This window comes from Odocoileus virginianus, chromosome 11, assembly GCF_023699985.2.
Source record: "Odocoileus virginianus isolate 20LAN1187 ecotype Illinois chromosome 11, Ovbor_1.2, whole genome shotgun sequence".
Taxonomy (NCBI): domain Eukaryota; kingdom Metazoa; phylum Chordata; class Mammalia; order Artiodactyla; family Cervidae; genus Odocoileus; species Odocoileus virginianus.
Window position 1 is genome coordinate 69,545,054 of NC_069684.1, and position 16,516 is coordinate 69,561,569.

A 16,516-nucleotide genomic window follows, 5' to 3' on the forward strand; every position below is an offset into this window, starting at 1 on the left:
GCTAATCTTTCATTTTGCCAGCAATGATTTACAGTTTTCAGTATAGAACTCTTTTACATCTTTCTTTTTTTTTTCCAGAAATCAAAAGTTTTTATTGTTCTACAAACACTTCTGAAACGAGATCTGATTGAGAAAATATACAAAACATTTAACAGTTTCATCTCCAGAGAGCACTGAAGTCTGACAGGAGAAATGGGAGCCCTCCTCTTCAGGGCTCAGGACTGAGAATGATTAACATGTGAAATGACCAGTAAAAATATGCAAAAGTGAGAGGGAAAAGGAAATAATGCTGCACTGCCCCAAAGCAGAGGGGGCCGGAATTTTATAACAAAGAGGAGGCTGGGTGCACAAGTACCAGATGGCTCTTCCTCTCCTTCCCCCAGGTATCTTCCAAAACAGCCCTGAGCTGGAAGGCAGGGAGCCCCACCCCTCAGCAGGACCTGCACTCCCCTCCCTTCTCCCTGCTCATCTCGCCCAGGGGCCAGGAGACAGGATGAAAAGAGAACCGCTCCCCCCCAAGCTGTTCCTCTGTGGCTGCGGGTTCGGGCATCCTCCTTGAGCGCCTGCCCTTCCAGCCCCGACTCCTTCCTTCTTTGGTTCCACTGGGAAACTGATTGTGCTTGACAGACTCATCCCACCCCGCCCCACCCCCAAACTCAGATTCCCACTGGTGGGCTGAAGGCACTGGCACGAGTCGTGGAGAGATCCCCAGGACAACCACCGACCCTGGGCTCTGGAGGAGCGGGTGGGGAGCGCCATTTCTGGGCACATTCCCTCCATCCTCAGCTCAGGCCCTGGAGTCAGCACTGGCGAGGAAGTGTGTTTGGCAAGGAGCCTTTCAGGACTCTCCCAGCTGTGCAGACATCCCTGAACCCACTCCCTGTCCCCACCCCAACACCCAGACAGGCCTCGTACTTCCGGCCAATTCTCCTTTGGCTGCCAGTCAGGACCCCGGTCACCTGACCTCAAGATGAGGGTCACATAAACCATTTTGGGGCGCCCCACTCACGCCCCAGGCCTGAGAGGTCGGCAGAGGTGGTGGCCTTGAGACGTCAGAGCTGTGGTACAGGGCGGAGAGCAGGGCTGGAGAGAAACGGGGACACACATCCCATCTAGGGGAAGGTGTCCAAAGCACGAGCTAAGTGAGGGGAAGGAGAGCCAGGGAGCGGCCTCCAGGGAAAATGAGAGAGGGCCGGGGCAAGCCTGGAGGCCGGGGCGGGTTTCACACCACCCTCACCCTATTGTCTCCGCACCCAGAAACTCTCAAAATGGCGGGGGGTGGGGGGGCGTTGCCGTTGTTGGCCCCTCGTTTGTACTTCCACTTCCGGGTGACCCGGCGCCACCGCCGGTAGGTGTCCTTCCTGCTACAAACAGGTGGGAGACAAAGGAGGCCAAGGCCTCTTGTCGCTGACGTGCTCTGTGACCACCATCTCCTCCGGGGTGACGTGTGCCTGCAGGAGGTAGGTGCTCCTCTGCACTTTCTCACCAGGAACTCCCAGAAATTGCAAGGGGGCAGCCGGTTGGTAGTGTTGAACAATGAAGTGGCTCCTGTCCAGGGAGAAGTCGTGATAGACAGTAAGCCCCTGCTGGAATCGTGGAGGATGTCCCCAAACCAGGGCACGGGCACGTTGATGCCATCGCGGTTCCTCTCCTCCAGTTAGATCTTCCGTCCTCTTCCAGCTCCATGCGAGTGCGGACCCGGGAGGACAGGGAAGCCTCCTAGAGGACCCCGCAGTGGAAGAAGTTGTCTCGGGCCAGGTGAACGAGAAAGAAGGATCTGTAGATGTGGACGGAGGCGAACACCAGGCCCATGAGCAGCAGGTCCATGCCCATGGACAGAGCCCCTGCGTCTTGTAGGGATGATGAGAGGGCGCTCCTCCCAAGGGCTTCTCCCCAGCCAGGGTCAGCAGGATCTCAGCGCCCAGGGCGGGCACCAGGGTGGAGACTGAGGCTGAAGCCTTGTCAGTCTTGCCGGCCTTGATGAGGGCCACCATAGGTTGGAAGCGGATCTTCACCACGGTTGCGTGGGCCGTGCGTCCGCCCTGCACCCTCTGTTGGCAGCCGCTCTCCCTCTCAGCCCCTATCTGTACCACAGCGCTCTGGCTCTCCGCAGGCAGGGGAAGTTTGGGTCCCCTTCTACATCTTTTGTTCTTGATTTATCCTCAAGGATTTCCTACTTTTTGATGCTATTGTAAATAGTAGTTTTTTTTTTTTTATTTCAAGTTCCAATTGAATGTTGCTGGTATATGGAAATACTGATCTTGCCTTGTAGCCTGCTGTCAAACAAAACTTTCTTATTCTACTAGCTTTTTGTAAGTCCATTGGATATTTCTGCCTAGATGAGCCAGTCATCTGTGCATAAAGACTGACTTCATTTCCAATCTGGGTTATTTTTATTTCTTCTTAAACTGAACTGAGATGTAGTGGTCCTGGAAGTACAGGGACCTGAGCTTTAATGTCAACTCTGCCATAACTCTCTGTGTAACCTTAAGCAAGTCACTTTCCTCTCTGAACCCAGCTACCCTGTAAAGTGATCTGTAAGTCCTCTCCCACCTCTAATGTTCAAAGAATGTACTCTGAAAGGTATTAGCACTCTGGTTGTAAGCCACAGCTTCCTGCCTCCAGGCCTCTGAGTCCTGCCTTCTTCCCGTTAAGCAACTGACTCACCATGCTCCTGACAGCGGGGCTGAACCAGTGTCACCTGTTCTCCTCCCAATCTTCCAGTGAATCAGGAGTGACTCTATTAGTTCATTTTACCAGTTGTTGTTCTGCTGCCTCCTGTTAGCAAGGCCCAATCTGCAGGTGGGTTATCTATTTTCTAGCAAAAACCAAAGCTGTTAATTCATGAAAAAATTGGCTGAGGGCCACAAACATAGAAAAAGCAGTTTCTTTTTTTTATTAAACTTTTAAAGACACATTCATTCCATTCGCCTGCTTTTGAATTTAGTCCTCATCAATAATGTAATTTTATACTGTGCTGAGATAAGGTAGGTTTTTTTAACACAGTCCTGTCCTGCAGGAACTTAAGAGTCCTGCAGGGGAATGGTCCATTCATTCTCCATCTGTATGGAAGAGAAATGGGCAGACAAAGTTACACTGGACCATGTTGGAGAAGACCTGAGTCCTTGAAAATAAGTTGGGGCAATCCCAGGGCATGGTAGAAATGAAAGGTTCAGCAGACTTTTTTTATTCTTTGAGTCACCCTGCAGCTGAATCTCATTCCTAGCTCTAGGAGATGCTCTGCCTTCTGAGCCCACCCCTCCATCAGAGGGAAGCCTTGCCCAGTTTCACTGACATCACCTAGGTATTTCTAATCGATATGCTTACTTCAAATTCTGAATCCAAAGCTGGTGACACAGGAACCATACAAACCCCTTCCAGTCATGAAGGCAGCAGCAGCTAAATCTGATCTTCTGAGACAGATTTAGCACATCCAGATTCTAGAATTCAGAATCATCTGTCCCAACTCTTTTATTTCATTTTACAGTGTGGAATAAATGAAGACCAACCAAAAGAGAACAAGCAAAGCTATTTATTCAGAGCTTGTTATAGAAAGAGAATCAGCCACCATGACATGTTTCGGCAGAGACTCTTAAGAGTTGGACACAACTGAGCAACTGAACGACAAAAGCCTGCAGAAGTGGGAAATCATTACAGGAGAAAACAAGGAACTTGTCAGGCATGCCTTGACTGGACGTTGTTGACATGAGGGGCCATCCGTAGGCTAACTAGAAGCAGAACATCCTATGTGATTGGTTGCTGCTGCTGCTGCTGCTGCTAAGTCACTCCAGTCGTGTCCAACTCTATGCAACCCCATAGACGGCAGCCCACCAGGCTCCACCGTCCCTGGGATTCCCCATGTGATTGGTTAAGGATACATTATTTGGCTTTTTCCGGCTCATGCTAGGTTAGAAACAGGGACAAAAATTGAGGAAGTTGCCAGTTTTTAATCAAGTCCTGGCCATCTGGATCCAGTGGCTACAAGAGTTATCGTTTGCCTTCATGGGCTGGTTGCTAGAGATTGTGGTCTGATTTCATACAAGTCTAACTTACAGATAGCAGACCAGCTCTGTAGGCTGCTTACTGCAGATAATGGGTTGGTTTTCTGGGCTGGGTGCTGCAGACTGTGGATCAGAGTTCTACTTTTATACATAGTTTAGCCATTGTCCATCTTTATATGCACTCTCTCAGCAGAAACTGAGGCCCAGAGAAGTAGAGTGGTCTAAGATTCTTAATCCAAGGTCTAAGAGCTTAAAGTAATCAGAACTGACAGGTCAATCCTATCATTTCCAAAGGAACTTATTCTACTTATTGAGGAGACAAGGTTCAGATGCATAGGAAAATGAAGTTCGGTAAAGATGTCATAGAGGTAAGTGACACCAGGAAGTTAATAGCTTGGAAGGAAGGCTCATCACTTTCCTCTCCAGGTAGAACCACTGCTACAGCCAGAGCCTCTACGTACTGGACATTCCAGTCAGCTAGCAAAGCAAAGTGGTTAAATGCATGGTTCTCTCGGCTGCCATCTCTCTTCATATTTAACCTTCAGAAATATTTGCTGTGAACTTGAACAACTTGAACAAGATATTTTACCTTTCTGGTCTTTAGTTTCCTCATCCATAAAATGAGAATAACAGTAGCACCTATCTCATCATGCTCTTGTGTGAATTAAATGAATGGGCGCTTGTAACACACTTAGAACAATACCTGATACTTAAGATGTGCTTGTATAAGTTAGATATGATGATCTTGTTTAGTCTTCACATCAACCCAGCATTAAGTAGTATAATCCTACTTTTCAGATAAGGAAACTAAGTTAATACTAAGGATAGCTATGTCACTTGTCCGAGATAGTGAGTTTCTGAGTCAGGATTTTCACTCGTATCTTTCTGAAGCCCAAACTTATTATTCTTCACTACTGAGCTTCTGAACACAAGATGCCACTGTTGGGAAAGAAGTGGCATATAGAGTGGGAAGCCATATAGGGCTGTGGTATCAGGGTGTCTGTATTCAACGTTTTGTTCTGCCCTTACACAAATTACTTATCACCTTTGCACATGTTTTCGCTTGCAAACTGGTAATAATAACCTATCTCACAGGTTTAAGGATTAAATAAGACAGCATTTTAAGTATTAAATAAGATAATGTATGTGAAGTTTCCAGTACAGTGACTGGCACATAAGTACTTAGTAAATGACAGCAATGATTTTAACTGTCTAATTTTAATTTAATGAATTGAAAGTGACAATTGCAAACTATTCTTTAGAGTCTGTCCCTTAAAGGCCCGCCTTCATGTCCCCAAACTGACTTGACTCTCCACTGCTGTATTCCCCATTGTTGGTCCTGTAATAGGTCAAGCGGTCACCAGAAAAATAGCTTAGAGGAGGAAATGGGTCCTGCAGGGGAGAGGAATAGACAGGTAAGGAGTGGTCACACGGTAACATGGAATTCCAAAAGACCAAGGCTTCCCATGGCCCAGACTTTCAGAAGAGTCAGAAATGCTTCTTAGGAAACAAATGGAGGAATTTCATCCTCAGCTCTGTAGGTCAACCTGAGACATGCCCATCTGAAAGACACACTTGGCAGATAAAACTAGCCTCCTCTTTGCCATCAAGTATCTCTTAGAGGTAGTAATGTTAGTCATTCAGTTGTGTCCAGCTGTTTGGAGCCCACCAGGCTAGTCCATCCATGGGATTCTCCAGGCAAGAATACTGGAGTGGTTTGCAATTTCCTTCTCTGGGGATCTTCCTGACCCAGGAATTGAACCTGGGTCTCCAACACTGCAGGCAGACTCTTTACCATCTGAGCCACCAGGGAAGCCCTCTCTTGGAGGTATTGGTTCTCATTTTACACTGAGTTCAGTGAAGTCTCCTTCTCAACTATTCCGTGAGAGCCAAAGCTGAGTTGTTGGTCAGACTGGTCAGGGAAACCAGAGGAGGGGCAACAAGAAATTCTGATAGGAGAAGGGTGATCATAATGAGGATATAAAAACAGAAAATGCCCTGTTTTAAAGGAATGTAAAGAACCATTTCTTCCATCACCCTGAAATGTTGATGTTATCAACTTGTTTTCCAGAAGAAGAAATTAAATTCCAAGAAGGTTAAGTTTTACAGCCCAAACCACTCAGGTAATGAGAGGTGAATCATGATTTGAATCCAATAAAAAAAGATGTAGAAAAAACATACCTAAATATTTCAGACTTGTTATCTGTGGGTGATAAGATTATGAGTGATTTTAATTTTCTTTTCTGTGCTTCTTTGTATTTTCCAAATTTCCTCCACCAGATAGTTGTCACTTAATAATGAGAAAAAATAAAGTTCTTTAAGTCTCATCAGGGCCTGGGATAGGGCTGGGAGCAGAGGCAGCAAAGAAGCTCACTACGGGAGCACTAGTCTGCTGTTTCTGAAACTGAGCCAGGTAAACTGCTGGGCTGAGACGCGGCTCAGAATGAGTTAGAGAGGGAGGAGGCAAGCGGCCCCGGCCAGAGTTTTGGCTCCTTCGAGCCCAGGGAAGCTCAGCATGAAAGGGGCCTGGACCGAGAACACCAACTTAGTAGTTGGTTCCAAACACAAAGATTTGATCCAGGAACAACCCAAGTGGGGCTGGCCAGAATCCAAAATGGACGGGCCTTCAAAGAGCGCGCACACACCTCCCTGGGCAGGCCACTTTGCACCTATGTGTTCTTAACCCTTACAATAGAACCTCCTGCCCATTGTAATTTGTGTAACTAAAACCTCTGACACAAAAGTATGAGAGCCTGAAATGAGAGAGAAAGCAGGAGTGCAGAGAAGTGTGCTCAGTGCCAGGGAGGAAGAGACAGGGCAGGCTGATGCCCCATCCCCTCACAGCCCCTCGTGTGGAGGAATCAGAGCTGCCGGTGAGTTAGGAGGCAAAACTGGGTGTGCATTCGGCAGCGGAGAGAAGGCCTGGGTTCCCACAGGCAACTTCCTGCCCCAAAGGAGCAAGAGGTCCCTGGGTCATATGAGACTCAAGCTCATGCCTTTAGAAACCCATCCCACCAAGCTCAATCCCAGTGGAAACCATTGTTTCCACTCCTGAAGCATTCTCAAACTCCAAGCAGATTTTATACAAAGAAAACTTTATTCATAAAAATATATCCTGGCCACACAGGATTCCATAGCTAAGTCTGGGGTCTAGGAGTTGAGTGGGGGTGATCAGTAATTGTAACACAAGCCTGTAACTTCACATCAAAATTCCTTCTTCCACAACCCACACTTAGTAGCCATTGGTTCAGTTTTAAATATCTCACAGAACACTGGTGGTCAGTAAATATGTCCTTAATTTAATAAAATTCTAGCCACTCCTCTAGAATTGACAGTTTGTTCACTCTATGAAAAACCTGCTCTAGTCAGCTTATAAATATAATCTGTAATCGTTTTTTAAAAGTCTCATGTTCAAATATAAAAATAAATAAGTTAAATAGAAAAAATAAATAAATGCATTCACTAATAAATACAACTAACAGTAGAAAAGATGTTACTAAAATCTTATAAAACCATGATCCAGATTAAGAGTTCAGTTCTGTTTAGTCGCTCCGACTAAACAGTCCTGTCCAACTCTCTGCGAGCCCATGGACTGCAGCACACCAGGCTTCCCTGTCCATCACCAACTCCTGGAGCTTGCTCAAACTCATGTCCATCAAGTCAGTGATGCCATCCAACCATCTCATTCTCTGCTGTCCCCTTCTCCTTCCTGCCTTCAATCTTTCCCAGCATCAGGGTCTTTTCCAATGAGTCACTTCTTCCCATCAGGTGGCCAAAGTACTGGAGTTTCAGCTTCAGCATCAGTCCTTCCAATGAATACTCAGGACTGATTTCCTTTAGGGTGGACTGGTTGGATCTCCTTGCAGTCCAAGGGACTCTCAAAAGTCTTCTCCAACACCACAGTTTAAAAGCATCAATTCTTTGGCGCTCAGCTTTCTTTATAGTCCAACTCTCACATCCAGACATGACTACTGCAAAAGCCATAGCTTTGACTATGTAGACCTTTGTTAGCAAAGTAATGTCTCTGCTTTTTAATATGCTGTCTAGGTTGGTCATAGCTCTTCTTCCAAGGTGCAAACATCTTTTAATTTCAAGGCTGCAGTCACCATCTGCAGTGATTTTGGAGCCCCCCAAAATAAAGTCTCTTGCTGTTTCCACTGTCTCCCCATCTATTTGCCATGAAGTAATGGGACTAGATGGCATGATCTTTGTTTTCTGAATGTTGAGCTTTAAGCCAACTTTTTCACTCTCCTCTTTCACTTTCATCAAGAGGCCCTTTAGTTCTTCTTCACTTTCTGCCATAAGGGTGGTGTCATCTGCATATCTGAGGTTATTGATATTTCTCCCGGCAATCTTGATTCCAATTTGTGGGTCAGCCAGCCTGGCATTTCTCATGATATACTCTGCATATAAGTTAAATAAGCAGGGTGATAATATACAACCTTGCCGTACTCCTTTCCCTATTTGGAACCAGTCTGTTGTTTCATGTCCAGTTCTAGCTGTTGCTTCTTGACCTGCATACACATTTCTCAAGAGGCAGGTAGGGTGGTCTGGTATTCCCATCTCTTTAAGAATTTTCCATAGTTTGTTGTGATCCACACAGTCAAAGGCTTTGGCGTAGTCAATAAAGCAGAAGTAGATGTTTCTCTGAAACTCTCTTGCTTTTTCGATGATCCAACAGATGTTGGCAATTTGATCTCTGGTTCCTCTGCCTTTACTCAATCCAGCTTGAACATCTGGAAGTTCTTGGTTCACGTACTGTTGAAGACTGGCTTGGAGAATTTTGAGCATTACTTTGCTAACATGTGAGATGAGTGCAATAGTGCAGTAGTTTGAACATTCTTTGGTATTGCGTTTCTTTAATTGAGAGCAGAAACACTAATAACCACAATAAGGAAACAAATAATAAATAGATAATGTACATGGTGACCAGCACTAAATTACACAACAAAGAGACAGTGGTTCGGGGTCATACCTCCATGGGTCCTGGAGACTGAGCCCAGAATACTCTCAGCAGCATGTCTTTCATCCTAGTCCGCCTCTTCCAGCCATTGCAGGAGAATGTCTAGCTCCCCCAAAGCCTTCACCACCGCTGCCTGAGGTGGAAGCTGGAAGACACAAAGTAAAGAGGTGAGCAACTTGTAGAGAGACAACATGGGCTCCGAGTTTAATCCTCTCCTTTCCCTGGTAGGTCCCTGGTAGGATTATAAATGGAGCATATTTTCAAAATGAAGAGCTTGAAAGGAACCTCAAGATCTCACAAGAGGAGGGAAAATCAGGGAGTCTAGTCACACTAGCAGAGAAGGCAATGGCAACCCACTCCAGTACTCTTGCCTGGAAAATGCCATGGACGGGGGAGCCTGGTGAGCTGCCATCTATGGGGTTGCACAGAGTCGGACACGACTGAAGTGACTTAGCAGCAGCAGTCACACTAGTCTTACATAGGGAAACTGAGGCCCAGAAGAGTAGCAGAATTGGGACTGCAACCCAAGCCTCTTGAATCACAGAGAGTAAAGCTGCTTTTAAAAGAAAAATATGTGTTTCTCTGTGTGTGTGTGTGTTTAGGGATTGCCTACTGTGCATCCTCCCACTGAACAAATATTTACTGTGCTAAGCACTGGACTGACTAGGGATTCAGGGATAAATGGTGCCATCACTACCCACAGGGAATTCACAGTCATGTAAAGGAGACGAGCAGAAGCAGGCAGTTAAAATGCAGTGTGGTGAATAACTAACGAGGTGCCCTCAGGACAACAGGGGGGCACTTCATTCTCAGAGAAGTAGCCAGTGCCTTCCTGGAGGCGATACCTTGGCTGAGTCCTAAAGGATGAGCAGGTAATACCTAGGCTGAGTCCTAAAGGATGAGTAGAGTGTGCAGCAAACTCCAGTCTTCCCGACAGAGGTGCGAAGGCTTTGAGGTGAGAAACAGCATGGCAAAAGCGTTTGTGAAATGGTGAATGACTGTTTTTGAAGGCATGTACATGTGTGTGAGGGCTTCCCCGGTGGCTCAGCAGTAAGACTCTGCCTGCAATACAGGAGACGCAGGAGATGAGGGTTCGACCCCTGGGACAGGAAGACCCCTGGAGGAGGGCATGGCAACCCACTCAGGTATTCTTGCCTGGAGAAACCCATGGACAGAGGAGCCTGGTGGGCTACAGTCCACAGGGTCGCAAAGAGTCGGACATGACTGAAGCAGCTTAGCATGCACACGTGTGTGAGTGAATGTGGAAAACTAATGCCTCTTATCTGTGCAGCTGAAAGGTCCAGGTGTCTCTGGGGTGACTTGATGGAATCATAGCTATTCCCTCTTGATTCCCAGAGAGTCTTCCAGAGACAGCACCCTTCCAAAGCCTGCACGGGTATCCCTTGGGATACCCATTAAAGCAGATGGATAGTCCACGTGCCCTCAGAGGGCCACTAACCTGAGGGCTATAGGATTTCTTTTGAGTATGAATATCCATCCCACCCATCTATGATCTCAGTTCTAAAAACACACTCATCCCAGCCAAGGCCAAAATTGCATATACCTCTTCAAAGTGACTCAGAATCTGGCTGTACTTCTCCGCTGCTTCTTCTCCACAAGGGCATGACATATGGGCATGCTGAAAAGAATACCAAAGAATGCTAGATTTTAAAGATTGCAATTTTCTGCCATTGACATGAAGTAGGTGGGAGTTCTGTTCTTTCCACCTATAGAAATCTTTTCATACCTCCTTATTTGGCATCACTAAAGTGTACATCAGCTAGAAAAGGAAGCCAGCGTTTTAGGCTCAAATATAGAGCTTCTGCTTAGAAACAGGCAGCACTGCAGGAGTTTGTGATCGCTGTATCCCATCCGGCCTGCACCCCCGCCCCGTTTGAATCTAGTCCCCTCCCACAGAGCGAATTGGATTCTGAGGTCCTATCTTGAGATTGAGTCTGGTGGTCTGCTGATTAGCTGCCTGGACTCAAGATGCCCTAAAACACCATAGGATAACTCACAGAAGAACCACAATTTCATTCACATATAGTGATGATTATAGTGACATCAAAGAGCCAGCACTTTATAGTTCTTTAGACATTTTGCATAGAGCATGTATCCCAAAGTCAATATAACTGAGTTCTTATTACCTAGTCCCATAGCTCAACACAGATTATTTTAGAACTTTCGAACTCAGTTTTTCCATCCATTAAATGGGTCTAAGATGAGCCTGATTACTAAGTTATGTGCTGAGGTGGATACTTTTACCCAAGACCCTTACTCACACAGAGCCGGAGGTCCTTCTTGATGGTGAGAAGAGAGTTGGCGAGACGGCTGACCTTCCGGAAGATATGGTGGTCAGGGGGTTGATAGTTTTTGAATACCCTGTCCAGGTAGAGTCTCAGTATATGATGGAGGAGGCAGCACCGATCTGCAGGCTACAAAGAAGACTGGTGTGTTATGAGGGCAGGGTGTCCAGGGACAAGGTCAATGAGGATGCCCCCAACTCATATTTCCTCCCAGAATTCTTATGACCCAAACACATACCTTTGTGCCTTGCAAAGACTGAGTCTTCCTCAAGATTCTGATGTCAATGATTTCATCTTTGGCTTGCTAAACAGAAGAGGGCAAGGTAAGAAAGTTCAGGTCAGTGATTCCCACCAGGATCCTAGACATCAAAATCTCCCATCCGCTCTGTGCCATGACCCAGTGGGCAGAGTCCCTCTCCAAAACACTTTTACATTATGAACCAGATACTTCCTGGGAACATATCCTCCTGGTAAGGAGCCCCCAACCTGCTTCTTTTTGTGACCACCCTGCTGGAGGACAGATAAAAACAAGTAGAAAAGTGGGGAGGCAATCACAAGGTAAAGGGGGGGGGTGCCTCCCTCACATACCACACTGTCCCGAATCTCTGAAAATCCACTTCGAATTCCGTGAAGATTTGTGGTGATCACACAGCTTCCCAAATGCAGTGTTTTTAGCCCAGCAGAAGATGTCCAGAAGAGATAAAACACAGCAGAAAGAAGGCAGAGGGGAAGACCAGAACCTCTCATTTTGTGCCAGAATCTGGAGACCACAGGAGCTAAGAATTCAAAGGAAAGAGCCTGACTTACCGATTCCCCCATCCCAGCCCTTAATAAGCCAATCCCACCACTGAGGACTTCCCTCTCCCATCCCACATGCCCCTGGAGAAACTCAATAGCTTCATCTAACTTCAGATGGTCTGGCCCATTCATTCAACTTACTAAGAAAGACCGTGAGCCTCCCAGAAGAGACTCCTTCAGGTGCCTGTTCAGAGCCTGCCTATGGATTGGTGCTACAGGTCCTGGTCCCTTTATTTTGTCCCCCTCCCAGCCCCATCGTCACTGCCCAGCAGGTAAAGCCTGGAGCAACAGGCGCTTGCAGTGAGTAGACGTAGATGACATCTCAGGGATAATGTCAAAACTTGTTTTGGCGAACTGACGTATATAGTCTTCCTTTCCAGAATGCCAGTGTAACTCACCCTTCTCCTCCCCTTAGACCCACAGAGAAACTGGGGGAAAACAACCACATAGAAGCTGTTGCTGAGCCACCAAAAGCATTTGAGGGAAATTGTCTGGATTTTTATGGCCATCCCCAGGGAGAGGAACTTCGCTCTACCTGACATTTGTCTGAGATCAAGTTGATTGGGGATGGTAGATTTATTTCAGCCCAGAAGCCAGGTAGAAAGTCAATGATTTCATAATAATCCTGCCAGGGAAAGACAAGTTCTGATGGGTAATCAGCCTAATTCCACCTAACGCATCTCCGCCCTCCAGGGGTGACTGGACTCCCCCACGCCCTCTGCAGGAAGACTGTAGTCAGGCACACCTGGAGCTAATCCAAGAGATAGGCTTTCCTAACCTTGTAACTCAGGTTCAGGATCAAGAGGGAAAAGGCGGGAAGGAACACATTCTTCTTGAGGCGAAGCTTGCTCTGTAAGAGGGCATTTTATAGAACTTGCTGAGTGTTAAGATAATAATGGGCTGAGATTAGGAAGGGGAGAGTGAAGCACTCATCTCAGGCACAAAACTGGAGGGGGCAAAAGTCTCTTTAATCAAGATAAAGAATGTTTTAATGCAGTAGCAAAATTAATGAAAAAAAAGTCCATGGTGAACAAAGATCTACAATTTAAATAAAGACAGAATCTGACAGTGCCATGCCGAGCCATGCTGGGATCCAAGCCAGCAGGGAAGATGAGAACTAATAGCTGGGCCGGCCTTAGTTGCCCTGTCCTGTCTGACTCTTCGTGACCCCGGGGACTCTAGCCCAGCAGGCTCCTCTGTCCATAGGATTCTCCAGGCAAGAGTACTGGAGTGGGTTGCCATGCCCTCCTCCAGGGCATCTTTCAACCCAGGAATCAAACCAAGGCCTCCTGCATCACAGGCAGATTCTTGACTGACTGAGCAACCAGTGAAGCTCAAGAATACTGGAGGGGATATAGCCTGCCCCTTCTCCGGGGGATCTTCCCAACCCGGGAATCGAACCGGGGTCTCCTGCATTGCAGACAAATTCTTTACCAGCTGAGCTAAACAGGGAAGCGCTCATATCTATCTATATATGATCTATCGAGCCATTTATATGTGTTTATCCATCCATCTATATCTATTTAGGTATCTATATCTGTATCTATGTTTCTGTGTATCAATAGTGATTAGTTTTTCCCAGAAATATATGATGAAAATATCAATGATGAGTTTATTCCCTTAAAACCAGAAAAGTAAAATTATAATAAATTGTGTTAGGGACATAAATAACATATTTAAGCTTAAAAATAATGTGAGTTGTAATACAATTACTTTTCAAATTTTCAATAATTTTCCACTCCCTTAATGTCTTGAAAAAATAACATACACAAAATAATAAAAGCATCTGTATAGGGGTGTACATCCTTCCCCTTTACCTTAGGCTCCAGTGTGGCTTGGCATCGCACTGTTAATTATTTCTGTTTTACTGATCTTTTCCTGTGTGCCAAACAATAGGCTTGGTATAACTTACTTCATGCTCACTTGGGATACTGCCACATACAGGACAAGGGGATAAACAAACTAAACCCCAAAGTATCAGAGAGAACTCTGGGTTAGGAAACAGTCCAAATGCATGCTGTACAAATCCCCGCCAATGTAGGTTATCCCAATTTTCCCAAGACTGAGGGGAGTCCAGGACATCAGACTTTCACTGAAAATGTCACAGGTAAATCTGGAAGACTTACTCACTCTCCATCTGTGTGACCTTGGACAAGTTGACTGACCTCTTTGAGTTTTCTTTTCTTAGCCCCAAAATGGTGATAATTCAATTTACCCCAGAAATTTGTTTAGACATTTAAACAAATGATGCATGATTTGTGGACCTAGCATCTAGCAAGTGATCAATTCTTTTCAAAAAGATTTGAATCAAATCATTCAAAAACAGAATAATGTTGGTTACCTTGAACATAGTAGGTGTGTGGTAAATATATGTTCAATTCAATAATTTGATCAACCTCTATTAAGTACCCACTGTCTTGAATGTCATACTAGATAGTGGAGTACAAAGATAAACATGACAACTCCCTATCCTCTAGGATATTTTGTCCTAATGAAAAGGACTTCTTTAGACATGGCCCTGGACACGCCTGGGTAGATGACTGGGGGAACTGGACTCATCTCCAGAACTGTGTGAATTGTGTAGAGAGAGGGCGCTCTCTCACCTGAGTTCAGGAAGGACTGCTGTCTGCAATCTCCTCGGAGTCTGTCTCAAGCTAAGAGGCTTCCAATTATGTATATATAAGTCACAGGAAGGAAGTCAGCTCCAGCAGGTGAGGGCTAAAACTCCCTTGGAATTTCTCTGGCGACACTGTACTTCCTCCTGGCCTGAGGCAATTTAATTGCAGGCCGGATTACCTCAACACCTTCCTCCACTAAGAAGCACTTCTTGGGGATTACTTGTTATAGTTATTAGTTAAAGGATACCTCTTTCTCTCTGGCTCCCTCCCAGAAGGAAGGTAAAATGGTAATCAGGACAGAAAAGATCCCTGAGTTACAGAACTGAAAGAGAACTCCAAGAGGTGCTTTTCCCCTCCTCTAAATCTAGGTGTCCCAACCAGGTTTCTCCCCCACCCCAAACACTGTGGCCTCACTCCTGCTGCTTGTCTTTTGCCTTTGCTATTCCCACCATTTCTCTCCAACAACGGCTACCCTATTTTCCCTCCATTTATCACTGAAGAGTGGACCCCGATTCTTTATTCCTAAACTGCTTTGGCCCAAAGCAGTCTCTCTCTTCTCTGACTTCCAATAGCAGATTTTTCTTTGGCACGTGAGAGTCTAATGTTGCCCTCTGTGACAAGGACTAATCCATCAGGCAGGACCACACCTCTAGGCAAAATTAAACTAAGGCACCTGAGATTAACCCTCCAACAGTGCTTTGAAAACTCTCAAAATGGTACAGAGTATAATATATTCCTTTGCAACTTGTTTTCCTATTCAATATCTAAGACTCTGAAGTACTGTATTTAAGTCCAGAGATTCCATAGTTAACAGGAAGACTTGGGCATATAGTTTTATCTTTCTGGATTTCAGTTTGTAAAATGAGAGTAATAGAATAGATAATGTATAAGACCTTTTCCAGTTCTGACATTCAATGTCATTATGATGCTTGGCTCGTCTATCTTTGATCAGAACAACTCCTTTTAATGTCTTCCTAAAGTTCTTTGAAAATGAAGACTATAACTTTTCATTGTAAGGCTTGATAAATGTTGAAAACGTGTGAATATCTAATCTATATATCTCTTGAGTTTATGCCTGTTTTTCCATCCTTGTTGCTAAGTAAACAATTTCTCATCCATAACTGTGATTGGAGTAAAATTGAGAAACATAGTCTAACAAGACATTCAGGAAATATAAGTTGTACTCCTGTCAGTCAATTCCTTTTCATTAGCCATGAAGAACCCAATTGTTTTGTCCTAAGTTACCTGTAATGAATAAGTCAACTTATTCACATGCAATCTCAATTGACTTTAATAATGAAGTCTGTCCTTTTCCTATATCAGAATACTTTATTCTTTTAAAAATCTGCTGAATAGATCCCATTCTGCACTCTGCACAAACACCAATTCAATTTACCTGCTATAAAAAAACTTCCTCTACCTCACCCTAACCTTTTTCTCTCTCTACACCACCACTTACCGAGGCAAAATTTATCCCTTCTTCCCACCTGTGGAGCTCACCTTTATTTTGTATACTTCTTTTGTAGTTAGCACAGTGAATTGCAATTTTTTGGTTATATATTTGTATCTCCCACTAGCTTGAGAGCACCTTGTTCAACTTCATGGTCCCAATACCCAGTGGCTCCTGGAAAGTGCTCGGCAAAGATGCCTAATGTATAGCCCAGGGAATTTGATGACTTTTGAATTAACATATTGATTTCAAGTTATTCCTTCTTTATTCTGTAGCCTAAAACCACAGGATCTTAGGCTTAGCTGAACCTGAAAATGGAGACGTACAAATTAATCAGTAATTACCAAACAGCCTAAAATTAGAGTGAGAGAGGAGGATGG

General features: G+C 45.2%; 1 protein-coding gene and 1 pseudogene across 1 annotated transcript; both read right to left on the reverse strand.

The window, feature by feature from the left end:
- Nucleotides 1–1,222: 1,222 nt before the first annotated feature.
- On the reverse strand, nt 1,223–8,982 carry LOC110141877 (integral membrane protein 2C-like; annotated as a pseudogene).
- A 26-nt stretch (nt 8,983–9,008) lies between these two features.
- On the reverse strand, nt 9,009–12,017 carry IL20 (interleukin 20). Its single transcript, XM_070473770.1, has 5 exons — nt 11,859–12,017; nt 11,509–11,574; nt 11,247–11,399; nt 10,529–10,603; nt 9,009–9,109 (listed from the first exon to the last, which is right to left on the reverse strand). The coding sequence occupies exons 1-5, from the start codon at nt 12,015–12,017 to the stop codon at nt 9,032–9,034; spliced, it is 531 nt and encodes a 176-aa protein (XP_070329871.1). The 3' UTR covers nt 9,009–9,031.
- Between the last annotated feature and the right edge of the window lie 4,499 nt (nt 12,018–16,516).